The 24,118-nt window shown below is 37.6% G+C and overlaps 1 protein-coding gene across 1 annotated transcript in view; it reads left to right on the top strand.

Annotated features, from left to right (window-relative positions):
- urb1 (URB1 ribosome biogenesis homolog) overlaps positions 1–24,118 on the top strand; it is a 34,804-nt gene that overhangs the window by 4,028 nt on the left and 6,658 nt on the right. Inside the window, 23 exon segments of the mRNA XM_083524759.1 lie at positions 1,408–1,504; positions 1,579–1,664; positions 1,748–1,870; positions 1,967–2,094; positions 2,650–2,845; positions 2,948–3,085; positions 3,456–3,629; positions 4,059–4,188; positions 4,271–4,393; positions 5,864–5,976; positions 12,038–12,157; positions 12,347–12,463; positions 14,784–14,922; positions 15,025–15,195; positions 15,474–15,670; positions 16,465–16,677; positions 17,924–18,100; positions 19,695–19,957; positions 21,452–21,749; positions 22,073–22,328; positions 22,761–22,968; positions 23,649–23,823; positions 24,049–24,107. Of these exon segments, the coding sequence (XP_083380885.1) occupies positions 1,408–1,504; positions 1,579–1,664; positions 1,748–1,870; positions 1,967–2,094; positions 2,650–2,845; positions 2,948–3,085; positions 3,456–3,629; positions 4,059–4,188; positions 4,271–4,393; positions 5,864–5,976; positions 12,038–12,157; positions 12,347–12,463; positions 14,784–14,922; positions 15,025–15,195; positions 15,474–15,670; positions 16,465–16,677; positions 17,924–18,100; positions 19,695–19,957; positions 21,452–21,749; positions 22,073–22,328; positions 22,761–22,968; positions 23,649–23,823; positions 24,049–24,107 (3,701 nt within the window).

Below are 24,118 nucleotides of genomic sequence, written 5' to 3'. Positions count from 1 at the left end.
ATCACTTAACACTTAAAGTATTTGTAGCCTATTTTAACAAACAATTACACCGCAAATTATTGTAATGTAAACATAATTTAACACTTACTCATGTGGGAGTGTGAGACGTGCACCACGCTTGTAACCTTCTTGGTTTCCATGGTAATTCTATTTACTTTCGTTTTTCACAGCACCGTCACTGATTTTCTTCGGAGACATTTTTCAAGATTTGAAATGAAAGATTAGTGAAATAAAAAACACTAAAAAAAGTTGTTTTTGCTGCACTGTACAACGAGAGTGACTGAGTGATACGAGATTAACTAAGCAACTGATGCTACCCTTCAGCCAAAAATGGGGAACCAGCAGCGGGTTTGCTCGTGCCGTCGAAATTTGCTCGCAAAATAGGGTAAAATTTTGCGAGCAAGTTTGCTCGTATCTCCGTTTGCTTGTACTATTAGTTGCTTGTACAATAGGGTTTTACTGTATAAAATTTTTTTTATATATATATATATATATATATATATGTGTATGTATGTATGTATGTATGTATGTATATATATATATATATATATATATATATATATATATATATATAAATTATGTATATAATTATAATACATTTAACACGATCAACTAGGACAAAGACTACACTATATGACAAAATTTAGGCCAAAGGACACCTGACCATCACACCCATTTGCATGTTAAACAGCTGTTTTCAAAGTTGGTCCCACTTTTTTGCTATTACAGCATCTTCTGTTGGAATCATTTCCACCAGATTTTGCTGTGTGGCTTTGAGTACTTGCCTATTTAGTCACAAGAGCATTCGTGAGGCAAGGCACAGATGATATGATTGAAGGCATTTACGTTTAACGGCAATTGGCAGACACCCTTACTCAGAGTGACACCCTGATCCAGAATGCTTTGACGTCTCAATCGATTAATACATTTCAATACAGGTTCAGTAGGACTCAGTCTAAGGATACCCTCCGTTTAAAACTCTGTTGGGAGAAAAATAGTTGGAAAGCTTTTTAAATTTAAGATCCAAGAGGTGCTTATTTCAGAATCTCTGGAAAAATTAGGTATTTTGAAAGCCTTGTGCACAGAGGGTGCACAGTTAAAGTTCTTCACAGGGATGCTTAATGGGGTTGTTTGTTTCTTTTTCTTCTTTTGCATTCCTGGCAAATCCATCTTAAGATTTATTTGAGTTAGGCTCCTTATTTCCACTTAAGGAAAACCTTATTTCCACCTATGTCTACAGTACGACATATATACATAATACATTCAAACTAATTGTGCTTTCAGCTTTGCGGCAACAGTTTTTGGAACATACATACAAGTGTGATGCTCAGGTGTCCACAAATCTTTGCTGTTTTGTCTAAAATTATTAATTGAGATTAATTGATTATTTTTGGTTTTGATTAAAAGGGCCGACCAGATATTCGCATGTCTTATATTCAGTTTGCACTCTCTTTTCTGATGTATGGAGACACTGCAACTATAATACATGCATTAGACACCAAAGGTAATATTTACTTCATTTAAGTACGTAAAATTATGCATTGTGGCATTGGCACTAACCAAATTTTCATTATTCAGATTTTCTTTCAGAAATCTTAAACACCGAGCTAAAAGACGACAGAATATCAACAATCAGTCTGATACTATCTACCTTTCAGACTAAGGCAAGGTGTTTTCTTTTTTTAGGAGCTATTTCAATGTCATGGTTTACTAGTTGTAGTCTACATTATTCTGATTATCTTTGCAGATTGTGCAAAATACTGCTGTGAGCAAAACTCAAAAGATCCGTTTCTTCACTGCTTCTACTTTGACTCGGATTGCTTCACTGTACAGATGGAATGGGACTGTAAATATTACTGATCATAGTGTGGTAGGAATGGGATGAAGTCATGTTTATGTCCTCTCTGTGGCATGTTTGTCTGTCTTCTATTTTGTAATATTGATTTTTTTTTTTACTCGGAATCAGACTATGAATGAACAGGAACAAGGAAGACTTGTTGTACGAGAATCTGTTCACAGCTTCCTTCTTGATCTCTGCTGCTCTCGCAAACATGGCATAAGCTTCCATGACACAAGTCTGGGGACAATTGGAAGGTATGTAGCCCTAATCACATGCACGTGCAAGCAGAACTAAACTATGGAATTTTGAGCCCTTGTAGTTTTTCTTAAGAGTGCAAATGGCTCATTTTTTTCAAGCCTATCTAGCAAAGAAACAAAAACCTTGCGATGATTATCTGCTGTCAGTTATGTTAAAATTTTCCTACATAGTTGTATTTAAATTTTTGTGAACTCTGGCAACTTTTATAATATTTATATTTTAGAGAAAAGGTAACATCTATTTTTAGACTTAAATTATAATTTTTTTTAAACCAGTCTGCGATAACTTCTTCGACTAGGCGAGTATGTGATTAAAGAAGTGGGGGACTAACTTGATTACAATGATTAGGATACTGTCTATTCTTAATAAACTTGCAGCTTGGTAGAGAGCTTTCTTTTAAAACTTTGAATTCAAACATAGTTTTTCTTCTTTGTTTTGCAACCCAGTGAGCGCATCCAACTTTTTCCATGATCACTATAATTTGGCTGGTTGGCAATGCAGTTAAATGCATCTTCTTTTTCTAAAAGCCACACCTACATTTTTTTTTCCAGAGCTGGGAATATTGTCCTGCTACAGTTTGTGGTGAGCCTTAAGCAGGCAGTCGAGGATGAAAAAGTGGCTGAGCTGCTTATCAGCATTTTGAAGTCCAACCCTGACATTCTGCACCGATATTTTATGGAAACCCAAATCTGCTTTACTCCACGCATGAAAGGAGCCTGGCTGGATAGCATTACACTGCTCAAGAAAGTAAGTATTTTTCTATGTGGGAAAGAATCTTAAGTTGATCAATAGTGGTACTGCAGTAGTGATATATTTAACTCCTCATTTTTTGTTCTTTTTTTCACATAGATCTATCAGTCCCAGCCTGAGGTGTCTCAGGCATTTCAGCTGCAGGAGATGGTTCCTGTCCCCCATTTACTCAGCATGGTCTTAGTTACCACCCTCCCTCCAGTCTGTAACAAGGCCTTTTTTACTCAGGGCCTGAATGTGAGTCTCATTTAGTGCAAACCACCTTCTCCTAAACCATCTTAACCAACTTAATAAGATATTTAATATAAGTTTTAGCTTTACATATATCCATTATATATTAAAAATAACTTGTTAGTCTCACAATATTTGCCATTAAATAATGTAAGATCTCATAGTAGAGATTTTGAACTTCAGCATTAAACTTTTAACAGTTAAAAATTCTCTCCTTTGAAAATCCCAGGAGATAACTAACCAACCCAAAATTTTGGCCTGTGTGAATTTGAGATTCTGTTTGCCACATACCTGGCTGAGTGGATAATTACATAAATGCGCAGCGTGCAGGTGTCCTACAGTGTAACTAATTTACTACTCGTGTTATTTATCACAGTTAAACAGTGTGCTGGGGCAACATGTGACACTTAGTGTGATAGCTTTCATTCTAAAAAGAGCTCAGAAGAATATTGTGTTCAGTCTGGAGAGACCAATGTTGGGCAGTTTTGATGGATGCGAAAGAAATGCCAAAGATGAGTTTGTCCAGCTTTACAGGGGAGCGCTAAGTAAGGTATGAACAATCTCACAAAGAATATAAAACAAACAAAAGAGGTATATTTAATCACTTTAATCTCTGGACTGTCACTTTAACTCTTGCACAGCACAGTGCACTTTATACCACACCATACCGTACACGGTCACTTTAAGGACAATCACATCAACCACCTTAAATTTTTACTGTTTACTGTAATAAGCATACTTGTATATACACTTTTTCTCATGTATATCTTTATATATTTTATATAGTTTATACTCTTTATTTATCTGCCTTCTTATTTTTTCTTGGTTTATTTTCTCCCTATCCTATTCCCTCATGCCGGACCTTCGTAAAAAGCATTTTACTGCATGTCGTACTCTAATAAAATGTATTTTATATGATTCGCTGTCAGTTAACGCAATGATGGTACATAAAACATTTGTTCTGGTTTTTTTTTCACAGGTTTTACCAGACATCATGTCCATTGTTTCCAAATGGCAGTCACTGTCAAAGTATGAAAAAAAAGAGGATGAATTACAGATTGGTTTGTCAAAATTAAGTGCAGAGGAGGAGGTAACAGCTCATGAACATGGTAAAGCGCTTTGCATTAATAGTTTTATTTACTGTGTTTTAATTGTGCTGATTTTATTTAAGTGACTACCTTATGCCTGCAGGTGACCAAAATCAAAGGCTGATTTTGTTTAAGGCTCTGCTACTGCAGGTGATATGCTTATATCAGAAGGTTGTTCCACACCTTGTTACAGAAAGCAAGTTTGACTTCAGCAAACTGTTTAAAGGTTGGTTCTCTACAATACTCAAATGTTCTTCTTTTGAACACTTTGTTCATTAAAATGCAAGTCCACAAAGTGCCTGAACTTTTTCTCCTAAAAAGTCCATGTGTGGCGTTGTTGGTGCATATTCCTCCCATTTCTTTAAATAAAAATAATCTTTTAGTCAGGCATGAATTTCATACATTTCTCATATTAAAACAGTGCAAAAAATTTGCTTATCAAATTGTATCTGCGACTGGTTAGTGTTATTCAAAAAGTTTGTTTCAAATATTGAATTTTTGTTTATCACTGTTTATTGCTTTTTGGTATATATTTATATATCAGAAAAGTTTTTGTGCATTAGTATACAGTGTGTCTGTTTGTGTATAATTAAGGAAAGTTATGATTGCAAATGTATAAAATGTTTTTATCTATGGACAAAAGTGAATGTAACATTTACTTTTCGTATACGAAAAGACACGTTACACACGGTGTAACAGGTGAAATATGTTGCGCTTCCTTTAGGAGCATAGCGGTATTTTGGGAATAGCATGGCACTGCATTTTTCCGCTATTACTGCGTGTGTTCAAGACGAGGATTATGTCCTTATTATTTTCTGATGCTCATTTCTAAGTTTCTTTGACTAACCCTTGACTAAGCCAAGAATAATAAAAAAAAGCACGAGTTTTGGAAACCTGTCTGTGCTTATATGATTTCTGTTGCAACTGGCGTTAGTGAGCTCTCCCTTCACCCAGACTCAACGCGTTACAACGGCTTGTATCTAAACAGTTGCCGACCAAGAAAGTCATTGTTCACTGTCTTCCTCCTTCCTTTCACAACTACTGTATTTCTCTCTCTGGATTTTATCTTTTGGCATCGTCTTGCGTTTAAAAAAAAAAAAGTTTTTTCTCCCGATGCCGTGCAGCTCAGAACACAGGTGAGGTGCGTGTTTTTTTTTTTTTTTTTTTTTTTTTATTTATTTATTTTTTTTTTTTCGTTTCCGTTCAGAAATTTAATTGGTCTAATATTATGTCGCTCAGTAAAACCGGGAAAAACCCAGGAAAAATTCATAAATAAGCCGCTTCGTTGTTTAAGCCGCGGGACTTTTTTCCCACGTTCAAAACGTGGGAAAAAAGTAGTGGCTTATAGTCCGAAAAATACGGTATGTGTATATATATTATATCATATTTGTGTGTGTGGTGCAATTATTGGTAAACTTTTTGTCAATATTATTTGCTACCTTCCTTTGCCAAGATAACAGCTATTCTATAAAGCCTGAGGAGATTAGAGAACAATGGCAACCGATTTGAGACTGTTACTCCACACAGAATCTCGCCAGCTCCTTCAAATATAAAGGTGTATGGTGGTGGATTCTATTTTTTAGTTCACCCAGATTCTTTCTTTGGGTTTTAAGGCAGAGGACTGGGATAGCCAAGTACGTTTTTGCAGTTCTTTGTGTGTATTGTTGTATTTAATTTCGGTTTTGAAAATTTCCAGGCATTGTTTCAGAGAAAGGAATGAATGATGATGTTCCTCCCATCCTGCAGTACCAAATACTGCAGCTGGCACTGGAGCTGCCTGCTAGCAAGTTTTCTTGGTTCCGTTTTCAGGTATGTTGTGTATACCCATTGTGTCTGCTGTCTGTCAAATGCAAGTATTCCAAACATCACTGCTGTGCTTAGAAGGGTTACAATTCCAAAAAACTGGGATGCTGTGAAAATGTAAATAACAGAATGCAATGATTTGCAACTCTCATAAATCCATATTCTATTCATATTAGAACATAGAAAACATCTGATGTCTCTTCAGTGAGACAAACACAGGGAATCATATCAAAACTTTACACAGTTATTACACAGAAGCGTCTCAGAAACCATTGTCAATTAAAGTGATCTGGACACGTGTGATGTGTCTGATGGGAAAAAGGATATATGAGTAGGATTTTAGCTGTTCTCTTCGGAACGCCTTCCGGTCCTCTACCTGGCCTTGGAATAGTGTGTGGAAATTATGGGGCCTATTGCTGCATGTGCTCTAGCTTGGTGAGGGCCTTGACCAGCTCACTCACCAAGAGTCCATGTCAGTAAACAGTGCATCTGGAAAGTATTCACATCACTTCACTTTTTCCACATTTTATGTTACAGCCTTTTTTTCAAAAATAGAGTAAATTCATTATCTTTCTCAAAATTCTACAAACAATACCCCATAATGACAACGGGAAAGAAGTTTTTTTGAAATCTTTGCAAATTTATTACAGATATTTACATGAGATCTTCTTCGTTTTTAAGTATTCAGAGCCTTTGCCATGACAATCAAAGCTTTACACATTAAAAACCCTAATAGGAGAAGCCGAAAGAAAGTTTACTGTGTCGTAAGCGAGCTGATTGCGCAACCTGATGCACAACAGAACAGTGCGACTTTCCCGAAGTTAGCAAACAGTTTACACAATAGCATCTCATTAAACTGTACCATTTTCACATGATGAGGATTATACAGTTTCAGCTCACCGTGCTGATGTTTCACCTTCATCTATGACACCAGTGTGCTTTCTTTTCACGTGCTTGTGCATCACTGTGATACTTCCCGCACAAGCTCCGCTTTGCATGCACAAAATGCTTCCATGCCTGGGATGACTTGGGATGCACACTTGTTTTTGCTGCTGGTTGACCTGCACTTTGTGCCATTTTGCAAGCGGTGGTGTTATTTCGCAAGCTTGCCGTCACGCTAACCGCTAACTCGAGCAGCCCAACTAACCGATAACGGCATCTGTTGACAACTAATTTCATTATTGATAAATATATATTTATTATTATTATTGATTTTATCGATTCATTGTTGCACGCCTAGATTCTGGCCAAAGAAAACGACAAAGTTTCCAAAGTTTGTGATCATTTCAAACTAAAAGATAAATAAAAACTGTATAGTGATTTTCTTCTTTTTTCGGCTGCTCCCATTAGGGTTCTGTCCTCTACATCTGCCTCCGTCACACCAACTACCTGCATTCCTTCACCACATCCATGAACCTCCTCCTTGGCCTTCCTCTTTTCCTCCTTCCTGGTGGCTCCATTCCCAGCATTCTCCTACCGATAAAACCCATGTCCCTCCTCTGCACATGTCCAAACCATCTCAATCTTGTCTCCCTCACCTTGTCTCCAAAACGTCCTACATGTGCTGTCCCTCTAATAAACTCATTTCTCATCTTCGTCACTCCCAACGAAAACCTTAACATCTTCAACTCTGCTACCTCCAGCTCCACCTCCTGTCTTTTAGTCAATGCCACTGTCTCTAAACCATACAACATCGCAGGTCTCACCACCGTCCTATAAACTTTCCCTTTCACTCTTGCAGATACCCTTCTATCACAAATCACTACTGACACTCTTCTCCACCCTGCCTGCACTCTTTTCTTCACTTCTCTAACACACTCTCCATTACTCTGCACTGTTGATCACAGGTACCTGAACTCCTTCACCTTCTCCACCTCTTCTCCCTGCAGCTGCACCACTCCACTGCCCTCCCTCTCATTCACACACTTGTACTCTGTCTTACTCCTTCTGACTTTCATTCCCCTTCTGTCCAGCACGTACCTCCACCTCTCCAGGCTCTTCTCAGCCTGCTTCCTACTCTCCCCACAAATCACAATATCATTCGCAAACATCATAGTCCACAGAGACTCCTGTCTAACCTCGTCCGTCAACCTGTCCATTACCACTGCAAACAGGAAAGGGCTCAGAGCTGATCCTTGATGCAGTCTAACCTTCTCCTTGAACCAGTCTGTTGTTCCAACTGCACACTTCACTGCTGTCACACTGTCCTCATACATGTCCTGCACCACCCTCACATACTTCTCTGACACATCTGATTTCCTCATACAATACCACAACTTCTCTGTCGGCACCCTGTTGTACGCTTTCTCTAAATCCACAAACACACAATGCAACTCCTTCTGACCTTCTCTATACTTCTCCATCAACATTCTCAAAGCAAATAATGCGTCTGTGGTGCTCTTCCTCAGCATGAAACCATACTGTTGTGTGACTTATCAACTTAATTCCCCTTTAGTTACCGCAGGTCTGCACATCTCCCTTATTCTTTAAAATTGGTACTAGCACACTCCTTTTCCATTCCTCAGGCATCCTCTCACCTTCCAGAATCTTGTTAAACAATCTGGTTAAAACCACCATTGCCATCTCTCCTAAACATTTCCATGTTTTTACCGGTATGTCATCTGGGCTTACCGACTTTCCACTCTTCATTCTCTTAATAGCTGCTCTCACTTCCTCCTTACTAATCCTATCCACTTCTTGCTTTACCATCTCTACACCATCCAACCTTCTCTTTCTCTCATTTTCTTCGTTCATCAGCAGCTCAAAATTCTCTCTCAATCTTCTCAACGCACTCTCCTCACAAGTCAACAAATTTCCATCTCCATCCTTTATTGCTCTAACTTGCAGAACATCCTTCCCAGCTCGGTCCCTCTGACAATGAATGAATGAGTTTATTTGTACTTAATCAGGGACAATGCACAGAGAACATTTAGTCTAAGAAAGAAGAGATGTCATGTGCCAGGTTATAGCAAAAAAAAAAAAGCTAATTTCCACCTGCAGTCCCTTTCTCTGCTTGTCCAATCGGTATGAATCCTTTTCTTCTTCCTTAGTGTCCAACTTCTCATACAGCTTCTCATATGCCTTTTCCTTGTTTTTCGCCACATCCCTCTTTACCTGCTGTCGCATCTCCTTGTACTCCTGCCCACTTTTCTCATCTGTCTGTCAATCCCAATTCTGTTTTGCCAACCTCTTTCTCCTTATGCTGTCCTGCACTCCCTCATTCCACCACCACATCTCTTTGTCTTCCTTTCTAGTTCCAGATGTCACACCAAGTACCTTTCTAGCTGCCTCCCTCATCACTTCTGCAGTAGTTGCCCAATCATTTAGCACCTCTTCACCACCACCGAGCCCCTGTCTGACCTCTTCCCTGAACCTTTCACTACAGTCTTCCTCCTTCAGTTTCCACCATCTTATTCTTCTTTCAGTCCTCACTCTCCTTCTCTTCTTCTTCTTCTTCCTCCAAAACCATCCTACAGACCACCATCCGATGCTGTCTAGCTACACTGTCCCCCGCCAACACCTTACAGTCTCCAATCTCCTTCAGGTTGCATCTCCTGCATAGAACATAGTCCACCTGTGTGCACCTTCCTCCACTCTTATACCTCATCCTATAATCTTCCTTCTTCTTAAAATAAGTGTTCACCACTGCCATTATTATCCTTTTAGCAAAATCTACCACCATCTGCCCTTCCACATTCCTCTCCTTAAAGCCATACCTACCCATCACCTCCTCATCACCTCTGTTCCCTTCACCTACATGTCCATTGAAATCCGCCCCAATCACCAATCGTTCATTCTTAGGTACACCATTTACTATTTCATCTAATTCACTCCAGAACTTTTCCTTCTCCTCCATCTCACAGCCAACTTGTGGAGCATAAGCACTGATGACATTGATCATAAACCCTTCAACCTCCAGCTTCACATTCATCAGAAACTCTCTTTACCTCCACTACACCCTTACTGTACTCTTCCTTCAGAATCACCCCTACACCATTTCTCTATCCATCTTCACCATGATAGAACAGTTTAAACCCACCTCCAATGTTCAACATTTAAAGTACAAACCCGAACCTCCACTCTCCTACACTTCTCCTTTCTCTGCCGTTTCTGTAAATGTCTTCCTCCGCTCCTTCTCCTCCTTCAGCCAACAGTAGCCCAATTACCACCGGTACTACCAGTTAGCTAACGATACCTGTGGCGGTTGTTCGTAACTCGGGCCTCAACCGATCCGGTATGAAATTCTTTTTCGTGATTCGCATATTCGATTTGGCACGTTTTATGCTGGATGCCCTTCCTAACGCAACCCTCCCCATTTATCCGGGGTTCAGTACCGGCACTAAGAGTGCACTGGCTTTTGCAACCATAATGGCTGGATTAAAAACTGTATATTGATTTAAACATTTTTTTTTTTATCTGTTTGTATTTGCATTTTGATGTAATATCGCAATTAAATGGGTTTAAATTGCCATTAAAAATGGGCTTAAACATGGGATTAGTTATCACATATTCTTACATGCAATTTCAGCAATTAAATAAACATTTTTGAGAAAAAAGGAAAGAAAATACTTGTTAATTTTAGGAGACCTTTCTTATTTTCTCTTGTTTATTTAGTATTGCTCTTTTAATAAAGAAGTCGTTCTTATCCAATAACTTGATTAATCATTGGCATAATCAGTAGAATACTTTAACTAAAATAATCGAGCCCCACAGTGAACAGTGCATGTCAGAGCGTAAACCAATCCATGAAGTCCAAGGAATTGTCTAAAGACCTCCGAGACAGGATTGTATCGAGGCACAGATCTGGGAAAGGGTACAGAAACATTTCTGCATCTCTGCAGCACTCCGCCAATCAGGCCTGTATAGTAGAGTGGCCTGACGGAAGCCAATCCTCAGTAAAAACACGACAGTCCACCTGGAGTTTGCCAAAAGGCACCTGAAGGACTCTTGGACCATGAGAAACAAAATTCTTTAACTCTTTGGCCTTAATGGCTTGCTATGTCTGGAGGAAACCAGGCACTGCTCATCACCTGGCCAACACCATCAGACACAGGAAAGCATGGTGGTGGCAGCATCATGCTGTGGAGATGTTTTTCAGCGGCAGGAACTGGGAGACTTTCAGGATCGAGGGAAAAATGAATGCAGTAATGTACAGACATATCCTTGATGAAACCTGCTCCAGAGCGCTATGGACCTCAGACTGGGGCGACGGTTTATCTTCCAGCAGGACAATAATCCTAAGCACACAGCCAAGATAACAAAGGAGTGGCTACGGGACAACGCTGTGAATGTCGTTGAGTGGCCCAGCCAGAGCCCAGACTTGAACCCGATTGAACATCTTTTCTCTGAAAATGTCTGTGCACCGATGCTCCCAAGCCTACTTAATGGAGCTTGAGAGGTTCTGCAAGAAATAATGGGAGAAACTGTCCAAAAATGTGTGCCAAGCTTGTAGCATCTTACTCAAAAAGACTTGAGGCTGTAATTGGTGTCAAAGGTGCTTCAACAAAGTATTTAGCAAAGGCTGTACTTTTCGTTTTGTTTTTTTATTTGTAATAAATTTGCAAAGATTTCAAACAAACTTCTTTCATGTCATTATGGGGTATTGTTTGTAGAATTTTGGGGAAAATAGTGAATGTAATCAGTTAGTAGTAAGGCTGTAACAAAAAATATGGAAAAAGTGAAGAGCTGTGAATACTTTCCGGATGCACTGTTTTTTTGGTTCTTCAGCAAAAACAGGCTTTATTTTGCCCCTTGCTAACGCTTGCTTTTTAGAGTTTATGTTTAATGTGCACACACACACAGCTCAGTGCGTTTCTCTCAAGGCTGTTTCTCTGTCTCTTTTTATCCTCTTCATTAATCACTTCAATAGAGGAGTGTAATCCTGATCACTTGCTCTGGCTTCACCCTCCCTTCACAAACAGCTTTACCATGCCATATAGGCGTGTATTTATTTTGTATTATAATTTTTTTTTAAATGTTTTCAATGAGATCAATGTTTTTGCCTGAGAGATTTTTTTCAATTCCTGCCTGTGTCAGTTCTGATTACTTGCTTTACCTGGTAATACAGGATGTAGTGGCTCCAGAGTTTGAAGGCCGGGATTTGTCTGTATTATATATGTTGCTGAAGATGTTTGTCAACTGTAGCAACACTCAACTAAGGAGTGCAACTAAGATGCTCATCATAAAGGTCAGTAGATGAAACCTTGCGTTACATTTATTTAAATGTTGTAGTAGTTATATACCTTGTTTTAATCTGTTTACTGTAGTGTATGTAAGAGGACATACCACAGTGTCTACATTACATTAAAATTGCATTATTAGGGGTTTCAGAAAGGTAATGTGTGTTGTTAAATTGTTGTTGCTGTTTTGTTCTCAGGTCTTGAGAGAAAGTGGTGCATTTGAGCACAACTGGAAAGAATTGGAACTTTGGCTCAATCAACTGGTCCTTTTGCAGCCTTCTCAACAAGAGACAGTCATCCACTTTTTAGACTTGGTACTACAACATACTTCTGCACCTCAGTAACCTTGTCATATTTGTCTTGATTACCATAAATAACTTATAGCCAGGGCCTTTAATATTCAGACATCGACATAGACAACTCAAATAAAAATAACTAACTAATGAAGAATAGCTCAATGGGCAGAATTGCAAATTTTAATTTGAGGATATTCTAAAATTGTAGGAATTACAGCTCTTTTATTGGTGTCCCCTGTTTAAATAACCAAAAAAACCCAAATTGGACTATCTGCAGCTAAATTGCTCCTTTGCCAGGTGGATACTTTTCTATATTTTCTTCTACAAAGAAGTAAATTAAAAGATCTAAAATTGATTTAAAATGTGGCAGTTCCATGTGGAATATCAAATAATACTGCCAGTTAGTCTGAAAAAAAAAAAAAAAAATCATGAAGTAAAAACATTTGTGGGAAGACACAATAGCTCACAAACACTTGAAAACCTGCTTTGCACTTGACAAAGCCAGAATCTGGTGATGTCTGTATTGCTATGGTATTTTATTGCCATTAAAAATATACTCTTGTACTAAAACATATAAAATGTAAAAATATATTCTTGTGGTCAGAATTGTTCATACCCTTGGTATTTTTTTATAGTGTTTTTGACTTGTGTGATAAATGAGTTTTATAATACTTTCATATATTTAAGATGTGACAAACAACTGAAAGAATAACATATTTCAAGAAACATGACTTAATAGGGTTTTTATTGACAAATATTCAAAAATCACCATGTTCAGAATTATTCATACCCTTTATATTACAATGTTTCATTAATCAATAGAAAAGCCGTTGTTTTTAATGACAGCCTGCAAACACTTCTTGTAGGTCTTCACAAGATTTCTACAGGTCTGCTGTGAAATGTTTCCCCACTCTTTCTTTGCAAAAGCCTCCAGTTGGAGATTGGGAGGCTTCCCAGTATTGAACGGGATCTTCAACTATCTCCACAAATTCTCAATTGGGTTTAGGTCAGGGCTCTGACTTGGCCACTCCAGAACATTTATGTTGTTGTCCCTGAACCGTTGCTTGACCACTAATGCCGTATGCATCAGGTCATTATCCTGCTGGTGAGTCCAATTCTCTGGCAGGTGCTGGCACCACCAGGTTTTTATTAAGAATCTTGCGCTAGTCCTCCTTTTTCATGATATCATTTATATTATCAAAGTTACCTGTACCATTGGCAGAGAAGCATGTGACAACCGCCATGCTTGACCATTGGAATAGTATTTCCAGGATTGAAGACTTCTCCTTTTTTACGCCAAACAGATGCAACATCCAAATGTCCAAAGAGCTCCAGTTTAGTTTCATCTGACCAGAGTATCTGATCTAGGTGACCCCTCGCAAAGGCCAGGCATGCAGCCCGGTGTGTCCGAGTAAGGAGTGGTGCCTTTTTGGGTTGATGTCCATGGAGACCACCTCGATGCAGAATTCGCTGAACGGTGGATCTTGATACCATCTCCCCTGCTTGGTTGAGAGTGTCTATTAGAGCTTTGGTGGTGATACGGGGGTTGTTGTTTGCATCGCGGCAGATCTTTCTAGCGACTCTAGAGAATACTTTTTGCTTCCTGCCACACCCATCCAGGTTTTTGACAGTTTTGAACATCTTGAACTTCTTGATGATACTCTGTACCAACGGTTGATACAGGGACATTCAGTTCTTTTTAAATGGCCTTGTAGCCTTTTCCTCCAATATGGGCATTGACAACACGTGAACAAAGATCATGACTGAATCTTGCCCATGGTGACAGTGACTAAAACTAAGTAAAGCTTTGCCCTCTTAATTAAACTTTACAGAGCAGGTGTTATTATTTAACATAATTAGGCCTTAATTGATTTTATTCACTGGAGTGTGAAACCATGTGCACTTTCACAAAAGAAGGAATTTCTTCTGAGATTGGGAATAGGGTATGATTAATTTTGAGCAGACTCAAAAGAGAATTTTTGGCCATCTCTGTTGGTATACAAATGTTTAGCTAACACGTGGGTTTGTGCATAGCAACCAATATATATTAAATACAATGGAAGTTTTGCCAAAGTAGTTTTTATAAATCTGTCCAAGGGTATGAATAATTTTGAGCACAACTGTGTATATATACACTACATATAAAAAGTATTGTAATAGGTATATTGTTCACAATTGCTCTCATGATAAAGCTGTTATTCAACACTTTAGTTCGATTACCTTCATTTATATAAATTACTTTCCACCAAACTGTGGTAGGCAGCTAAATTAACAGTAGTATTTTTTTTCAGGATTTAAACAACCAGTTTGTGTGTCCGTATGTGTCTGTGTGGAGCAGGTTCTGATGAGGGTGGTGCTTAACCCTTACAAATACACGGATACAGTTGCAGCTATGGTGCAGGAGGCTGTGTGTCTTCAGGCTAAAATTAGGGGACAGGACTGGGACACTAGGTTTGCTCCAATATCCTGTATTGATGGTGAGCAATCATACACTTTCAGACTTTAAAATAGTGGGTTGGATAATGGTAAGTTTTTTTAATTATATTAGTTTATTTATGTTTACGTTTACTGCCTAACAGATGTGCCTGGTGTAGATGATGTCATAATAGAGGCCAGTGGAAAGGATCCTGACAATACTGGGCTGTCACTTACTGATGACATTATCCTCCAGACATTTCCTTTCAGTGCTGCTGTGCCTGCTGTCCTAGAGGCTCGGAACAAGCAACAGGCTGCCTTCATAGATGGAAAAAGTAATCTGGAAAGTTTTTGTAGTTTTCTTTTTTTACAACTGACACAATACTCTCCTGGTCTGTCATGTATATTATTACATTATAGACATTTGGAATATTAATATATCATGTAAATGTGGAAGATTGTATAGTTTCTCCCAAACATCAGGAGCTCTGATTCTTAATTTAAGTCATGTCAGTAAGACATGATTCTAATTTTAGCTTCATCCTGCTATTTCATTTGCACCAAAAGTACTGCAGCATAAACTGATGCTTTTTGCTGGGCTGTTGTTTTATAGGTGTGCTCTGTGAGTACATATGTGCAGTTCTGTGTGATATCCTTCACTCCCAGAGGGATCCACTAGCTCTGTGTTTGACTCTGCAAAGCTACGATAAAGAGCTTCTCTCTTCTGAAAACCTTTCCACACGTACCTCAATTTCTGACTTCCACATGTATTATTATAAATGGCTCAATCAACTGCATCAGGAAACACTGGTAAGGCTTTCTTTGCCATGTAATTTATTATTCTACATTATATGTACTTTACAGTCAGCTTCATTCAGAGGTGGCAAAAGTATACACATTGTTCACTCAAGTAGAAGTTCAGGTACTCATGTTTTAAAAGTAAAAAAAGTTAAAGAACTGACTATTCTTTTTTACCCAAGTTAAAGTAAAGTTTGAGCTCTGACATGTAAAAAGTAGCCATTATTACTACCTGTTTTAGTGTCACGCTGATAACTGGACCTCACATCATAATATATTAATACAAAACGAATTAGAATTTTTGTTACTTAATGAATGTATCCAGGCTGAACATCCGCCATATAGAACATAAACAGAGCAAAGATGGTGATAATCAGGAGATCAGAAATGTCTCTGTTCTTAGTAATGTTTACATTGCTGACTCCCTCTGACTGGTAGCCAGGAAATGAAACACCAGCGGTAGGTTAAAAAAGCCATGCAATGAGAGGAAATAGGATGATGGATTGAAAATAGCATGCAATTAGACGAAAAAATATTGATCGTCACCAAGTAGATTAAAACTAAGGTAACATTTCTGGTTTGCTAATGTATACAGATATTTGTGTAAAAAAATCTTATCTACTTAAGTAGAGTAACAAAGTATTTGTACTTCGATACTTTAAAACACAGAGAGCAAACTGTAAATTGTCTCCCACCTAATTAATACATTTAGATACATTTGATGTAGTAATCACTTTAATAAGTTGGTATTTGTAAATACAAAATGAGAGTGCAAATTTACATCATTATTATTTCACCTCTTACAGTTCAGCCCAGTGCAGTCCACTACTACTGTGCCTGCTTCGGATTTTTCTGCCTACATGAAGGCATGCTACTGTGCAGGACCTAGCACATTCCTCAAGGACTCATTCTGGAAAGGCCTAGAGAAATCTTTGTCTACCTTAAAGTTATCAGAGTTTATAGGGGCTGTCAGTCAAACACTGATCTATCTCAAGTCTTTTGTGGAGACATTCTGCTCGGTAACCTCTAATTTTGTACCAAAATAAATGTATATATATATATGCACTTACATTATAGAATATTGGCACCCTTGGTAAAGACCTGCCAAAGTGGGTGTGGAAATTGACTTTAATTAAACGTTTAATCCTTTGTTTGAAATATGAATAAAATATCTAAAATCAAATAAATGCAATCTCAGCACAGTTTTATCAATTTCTTTTATATATCTGTGTGGCACAATAATTAGCACCATTTTGAATACATATGAGTTAAATATATTTTTAAGTATTTTTTTCTAAATAATATTTCACATTTTAGTACACCTTGGAGCCCAGGAAGAGAAAATTGTTCAACCATGACTTCCTGTTTTACAGGGGTACAAATATAAGTTAACATATAGGCCAAAATCCCTTAGAATTCACAAAATAAACAAACATAGAGGTGGGTCTGGTGCACACAGAGAGGTTGCATTATTGACTATCAGATATCAACAGATATTAAATGCACATCTGACTGTCTCTGCCAGAAAGCTTAAAATAGACCATGGTTGGATCTCGCAGCAGGGTAATAATTTAAAACATGCAACAAATTCATAAAAATCAAGGTCCTGCTATGTAAATTCTAGTCCCCTATTTTAAACCCCATAACATGCCCTGTGGAGTGAAATGAAGAGGAGAGAATCTGAATGGAGGAATGGACTATCATGCCTTGCCATGTATTCTCCGACCTCATTACGCATTATAGAAGACCTGTTATCTTGGCAGGATCTAGCACAAAATTTACTCCACACATTCAAGACATATAATTGACAGAATTTTATGATGAAACTGTGTTGTGTTTGAAAATCTATGAGTTTTTAGTGATTTTATTTTATTTAATTATTTTTTTTTAAACAAAATAGGTAAAAAAAAAAAAATAGACAATGTTCACACTTCTTTTTCCTCATATTTGTAAATCCAAGTTTGAAGACCCAAATTAAACATTTACATTACAAGCATTCTGGCAGATGCCATTTTCCAGAGTAACATTTAATCTCATCTATTCAACCAGGTGTTAACTTCCTTGCTCAAGGGGCCAGCAGTGGTATTTAAAACATCTCAAACACTGAGCTATCACTTCCCCTAGGGTCCAAATAGTATTATAGTCTTATTTTATTTTACGTAATTAAATACATTTTAATCATTAAAGTAGTTTACAAATATGTTATTTGTTGTGTATGTGATAATCCCTTAATGCAGTTTTTTTTCCTTTCCTGCAATGGTGCAGCTCTCTAGAGACCATGCATCCAAGGTAGTGGGCTGTATGATGGAAGTTATGCATGCTCTGATTTTTAAACTATACAACATTGCTGAAACCCCAGCCACCCAGTCAGACACCCAAGAGGAGGAAGACTTTTTTCTGGATATGAACTTTACAGACATTCAGGAAGTCAGTAAGGAGCAGGTATGAAGGTTTATATGTTTAGCAGTGAATAACTTTTACTAATTTGTATTAAATTACTAGCTATTATTATTGGGTAGAATCTTTTTTACAATAGTGGCAAGGCCAAAAAAAGGTGGAAAATCAACAATTAAAAGCGCTAAAACAGTTGACATAATCAGAGTGCCTTCATAAGTCTAGTTCAGCCTTATAATGAAGGGAAAATTTAATTGATTCGACTTTTTACTGTAACAAACATAAAATAAATTGACTATTGTTTTAATATATTGTTCTGGGACATAAAAAATGCATTCATATTAACACAGACCAGGCATAACATTATGCTCTTATAACATGAGTGAATAACACTGATGAAGAGATAATCATAGCACCAGTTAGTGGGTGGGAAATATTAGACAGCAAGTTAACATTTTGTCCTTAAAGTTGATGTGTTAGAAGCAGGAAAAATTGTCAAGCGTAAGAATTTGAGTGAGTTTGACCTGGGTCGAATTGTGATTGTTAGACGACTTGGTCAGAGCTCCAGAGATCCTGTATTGAGATGTGATAATGTAAGAAGAACAACCATTACTGCAGCCCTCCACCAATCTGGACTTTAAAGTAGAGGGGCTAGCTGGAAGTCTCTTATTACAAAACCCATGGAAGCCTGTTGAATGACAGACTGTGTGGAACAAGTTTCTCTGGTCTGATGAAACCAAGGTTTAACTGTTAACCTAATTCTTAATTGAATGTCTGGATGAAAACCAGGTCCGGTCATCACCTGTCCATAACCATCCCAACACTGAAGCATTATGGTGGCAGCATCATACTGTGTGGGTGCTTCTTTAGCAGGAAATGGGAGACTTGCCAGGGTTGAGGGCAAGCTATGTAGTGCTTTGTTGTTTAAATTGCAGCACAACATTTCTAAAACCAGACTAAAAATTAGAGAAGTATATATATATATAATGTATATAAAATTTAAGATAAAACATTTTTTTATGGCCTACATTTGGATATACATAGTAGTAGTAAAAATATGATGCAGTGGTAATTAACTGACAAATTACACAGTGGTACTTTTTTTTTGCAACTTGGAAACAAGATATACATCAAAGTTCAATCATTTGTTAAGTGACCGAAATTTTAGGCAGGCAATAATTAGGCATGCGATTAAAAACCAATAAGAGTGTTTGACTGGATTAATTTCAACGGGTGTACCACCAGTATCCAAAAATAACAATATTGTGTAATAAATAAATAAATCATAATGACCAAACCTGTTGTTAAGAACAGGAATATTATTAGGCATGACATTTTTAAAGGTTAAATGTAATTTATTTTTTTTTTAACTACCAATTTTATTTGAAAAAGTATGCATTTTGCATTTCACATAATATTGCCGTTAAAGCATTCTTTATTGAGTGAAGCTAAAATAGTAGTAGTAGTTTTCATATTACTAAATATGTAAGATAAAAGATATTCAGAAATCTGCTTAAAACTAACCCAGCCTGAGTGGAATGTGCAAACAGCTCATGTAAATTATTACATTGTCATTTTGTATGTTGTTTATTTTTTTGCCTTATGACTGTTATTGACATGACTGTTTTTTACTATTCTGCAGGTTTTACTTATTGTGTTCAAGTTGGTGTTCGAGCACCCAGTTTTGCAGCAGTATTTCCTGGCATTCGAGTTGGGAGTGATGCCGTCACACTCCCTGGACTCAGAGAGAATGAGGCAGCTCTCTCGTCAACTTACAAAGGGTGTGCTCAAACTGCTGATGTCCTGTGTTGAGACACTTAAAACCCTCAATGGCATGGATGTCATAAACCCTTACTTGTCAGCCATACAAGAAACCTTGCTCAGTGAGCTAAAACAGATCAACAGGTTTGCTATCTTAATCCTTACTTACCATATTATTTCTCTTTATTTTCTATTTTCGGCTTCTATTATTAGGGGTCGCCAGAGCGGATCATCAGTCTCCATACCCTCCTGTCCTCTACATCTGCCTCTTTCAAACCAACTACCTGCATGTCTTTCCTCACCACATCCATAAACCTCCTCATTGGCCTTTCTCTTTTCCTCCTTCCTGGTGGCTCCATCCTCAGAAATCTCCTACCGATATACCCAATGTCCCTCCTCTGCACATGTCCAAACCATCTCAATCTCGCCTCCCTCACCTTTTCACCAAAACATCCTACATGCGCTGTCCCTCTAATGAACTAATTTCTAATCCTGTCCATCCTCATCACTCCCAACGAAAAACCTCAAGATCTTCAGCTCTGCTACCTCCAGCTCCACCTCCTGTCTTTTAGTCAATGCCACTGTCTCTAAACCATACAACATCGCAGGTCTCACCACAGTCCTATAAACTTTCCCTTTCACTCCTGCAGATACCCTTTTATCACAAATCACTCAATTATTATTTAGCTTAATACAATTTATTTAATTTAACTAGGGTTTAGTAAATAAGGGTTAAGTATAGTTAAGTAAATTGCAGAATTAGTGTCATAGTGCTGCATCCATTCCAGACCTGCACAGCAGTACAATTGCAACGCAAACGATCTATGCCAACACAGATTTAGAAACAGCCTCAGTAAGTCATGAATATTGTTAATCTTGTGCAGTTCCAACTATTTTTTAAGTAAAGAAAAATCAGTGCAGACTAATTTTAATGAGTAAAATTAATGAAACTAAATCAATTACATGCTGATAGTAAGCTATTTATTAAGTTATGTTCGATGTATGGGTCAGTTTCTTATTTTGAATCTCTGCTCTAATTTCTTTGGTTTCCCAGTCATACGATACATGACTTTCAAATCACTTAACAAAAATCACTGACCCTTACACTACATTTCTTAAATTGTTTGTAATTAGTTGTATTGTAAGGGTGTGCACACACTACATGGTTGTTTGCAGAGGTTTTATTCACTACACAGCCTTTTGGAAAGGGCTATCTAAATAACATTTTTTTCTTATTTTCCTAAATAGATATAAAAATTATATCTTATGGATTATTTTATTTACATTATTGGCAAGAAATCCATACTTTTTTTTAACAATAAGCATCTGAAGGATTTTCTTCAGTCTTAAGAAGTGGCTGATGAATCTGAAAATTAGTGTTTTAGTGTAAGTTCTGCTGAACCACCAATACTGTATCTTCTGTCTAATAAAAATGCAAAGCTTCCTGTTTTAAACTGTCTTTGGTTAAACTGTGATTTTTTTATACTGTTTTGAAATGTTTTTTTATGAAAAATATTAAGGCAACACCATGTATTGTAGTGTTAGCAAGTGAACCTACTAAAATTAAACTTAAATGTACAACTACTATAATCATCCTGTGATTAGGGCTAACTTTTCAACTGTGGGTGTCATTACTAGGTGTTTAGTAGAAGAATCGCAGACAGTTGAAGCATTCCTGGCATTGCATGAATACATTGATCCATCCAGTGTGAGTGAGGTGTTGACAGCTCTCTTGCTGCTGCCCCAGAGCAGTTTGTTGGCTGGTGGTGACAAGATGAGTTTGTATGGACATACACTACTGAAAATCCTCACCAAAAGCATTTCTGATACCTGCGATGGAAGCACCACCCTCAGTCTGTCGCAAGTGCATTTGCGCAGTCTGGCTGCCCTTCACAGCTCCTGCTACACCACTGAACTGGAAGAAATTTTTTTACAGGTATGTGTAGTGAAGCTGCAGGTAAAACAGATAAAAACTTGCAGTTGCATAATTGACTAATAATACTTAATTTATTAGCCTTCCTTGTGGGGAGAACACAGCAAGATTTTGCTTTAATTAGGATTTGATTATTTTGTCTGAAATGGAGAGGTTGTGTAAGACCATGTGAGACACAAGTTTAGAGTCAGAAAGAACAGTCTAAATACAATGAAATTTTTTTTTTATTAATTACTAGACAAAAAGTAGAAATTTGTAAAACCTAATTGATTATAAACACTATTTTGAGAGCTACTTTATTTAATTAATTATTTTTTTTTTTGTAGGTGCTGCACAGAGATCCTGGCTATGCTAAATTGATTCCCACTGATGTTCTTCTTCATTGCCTCCAGTTCAGTTCTTCTTTAGAACTTGCTGCTCTACTGGTGCAGCACTGCTCCACGCACTGTCTAACCTTTGAGCTCTGGTGCCTAGAACAGAGTAATCTTGCGCGCATCACAGCGCAGAACAGTGGATTTCTCCCCCTGCTGAGCAGCTACTTTCAACAAGTCACCACCGATGACCCCTGCAGACCTAAAGAAGGTCAATACTACCACTTGTTGTCAGATAAGTTAACATAACAAATGCTTAAATTGTTTGTTTTTTGTTTCTTTAGTTTGTGTAAATGTTTGGAAGATAAATTAATGTCAGGAGCCTTAGTTTTTTATAAATTTATGGGCTCACAAAATTAACAGTGATAAAACCTTGCATAACATGGGCAAGAGGAATAACAGTGCACTCTCATGGCATAGTTTTTTTGCAGTTAATTCATTATGGCTGACTTTTTTTTTGCAATAGCAATCTTTTTTATTATTTCCAATGGGAGAGTGGTAGCTCAGTGGGGGGAAAGGGGTAGCTCAGTGGGGGGAAAGTGGTAGCTCAGTGGGGGGAAAGTGGTAGCTCAGTGGGGGGAAAGTGGTAGCTCAGTGGTAAAGTCTATTCTATTCTGATTACATTTTGTCCTCTCATGAGCAGTTCAAAAGGCAGTACTACAGGTGCTGACCAAATATTTGCTGGATAAGCTGTCATGCTCAGTGCTGCAGGAACATGCTGATGTGCCTTTGGAACTGGGTGTGGAACTGCTCTCCAGCCTCATCCCATTGGGAGCTATGGATATTGAGCTAACTAAACTTATGCAAGGTTTGCCTGTCCTCCTTGAGAAACCGGAAACCAGTGACCAAAGGTAAAGTCGTTTAAACCGGAGAATCTGCTTTTATATGTATATGCTGTATCAAGCAAGTTACACATTGTTATGGACACTTCCATATTTCAAGGGTCAAATAATGTCAAAAATATGTGCATGACAGGAATTGTTTATACTTTTTGTGCAATAAACAAACAGTTGTTATTATTTGGAAAAGCAGAAAAACTGATTTTCACAAAATTTGCATGTAAGAATGCGCAAATATTGACACATCCTTATTGCGTATGACTGGTCTTAATCATATTATTGTGAGGAAGGGGGTGGTATGACTGCAAAACATTAGCATTTTAGGGGAAAAAATAACATGCTGGGACTGTACTGTCACGATATGATTTTGATGTATAAGATAATTATTCAGTGTGTGAGGACTGGCTGCAATTTAGCTTAATATAGTATAGTGCCAGCTTTATTCCAAATCTGTTGTAGGCTTAGTGGTAGCTTCTAAATAATGTTCCTTTAGTCATTATAGCTTCTCTCAAATTAAAAGAGTAAAAAAAGAAGCATGGTTTGGATCAGTTGATGATCCACATTTTCATGCAAATGTTTTTGTAACAGTTAAACATGATGATTGCTATCAGTAATGTGAAGTGTATCTTGGTCATGCAGTTGGTTTTTGCCAATTACATAGCTATTATATTTAAGGATTGGTTTTGTTTCAGGTGGCAGTTGGCTGACATAATCACTAAGAAGTTGACTTGTGCTCCAGAGCACATGCAGTGGAGGAAATCTTTGCTCACTTCTTCCCTTCGCTGGTTGTCAGCAACATATAAGGAGCACACGAAGCCACTTATTAAAACAGAGGAGACCATGTTACACAGACTGAAGTCCCTACTGGTATGAGTAAAGCATGTTTCTGTAAATGTTTATTTTACTACGTTACAGTAGTCCAGAACAATACTTATCCTGTTCCTTTATGGCTATTATATTCTACAGACTAGATCCTGAATTAATAATAACCTTTGTAAAAAGTTGTAACTGTTATGCTTGTGCAGGTTATTATATTATGACTGTAATGCAAATATTTATGTATGCTTTTTGGTGGTTGTCACATTCTTCCAGATCTCTTCAGAGGATGTAATGGATTTAGACTGGAACACTTTTGTTAAGTCAGGTTTAAAGTAAGTGACAT

Source organism: Silurus aristotelis (genome assembly GCF_946808225.1).
Source record: "Silurus aristotelis genome assembly, chromosome: 22".
In the NCBI taxonomy this organism is placed as follows: domain Eukaryota; kingdom Metazoa; phylum Chordata; class Actinopteri; order Siluriformes; family Siluridae; genus Silurus; species Silurus aristotelis.
The sequence above is the reverse complement of the archived record's forward strand: the minus strand, read 5'-3'. Positions and strand labels throughout refer to the sequence as shown.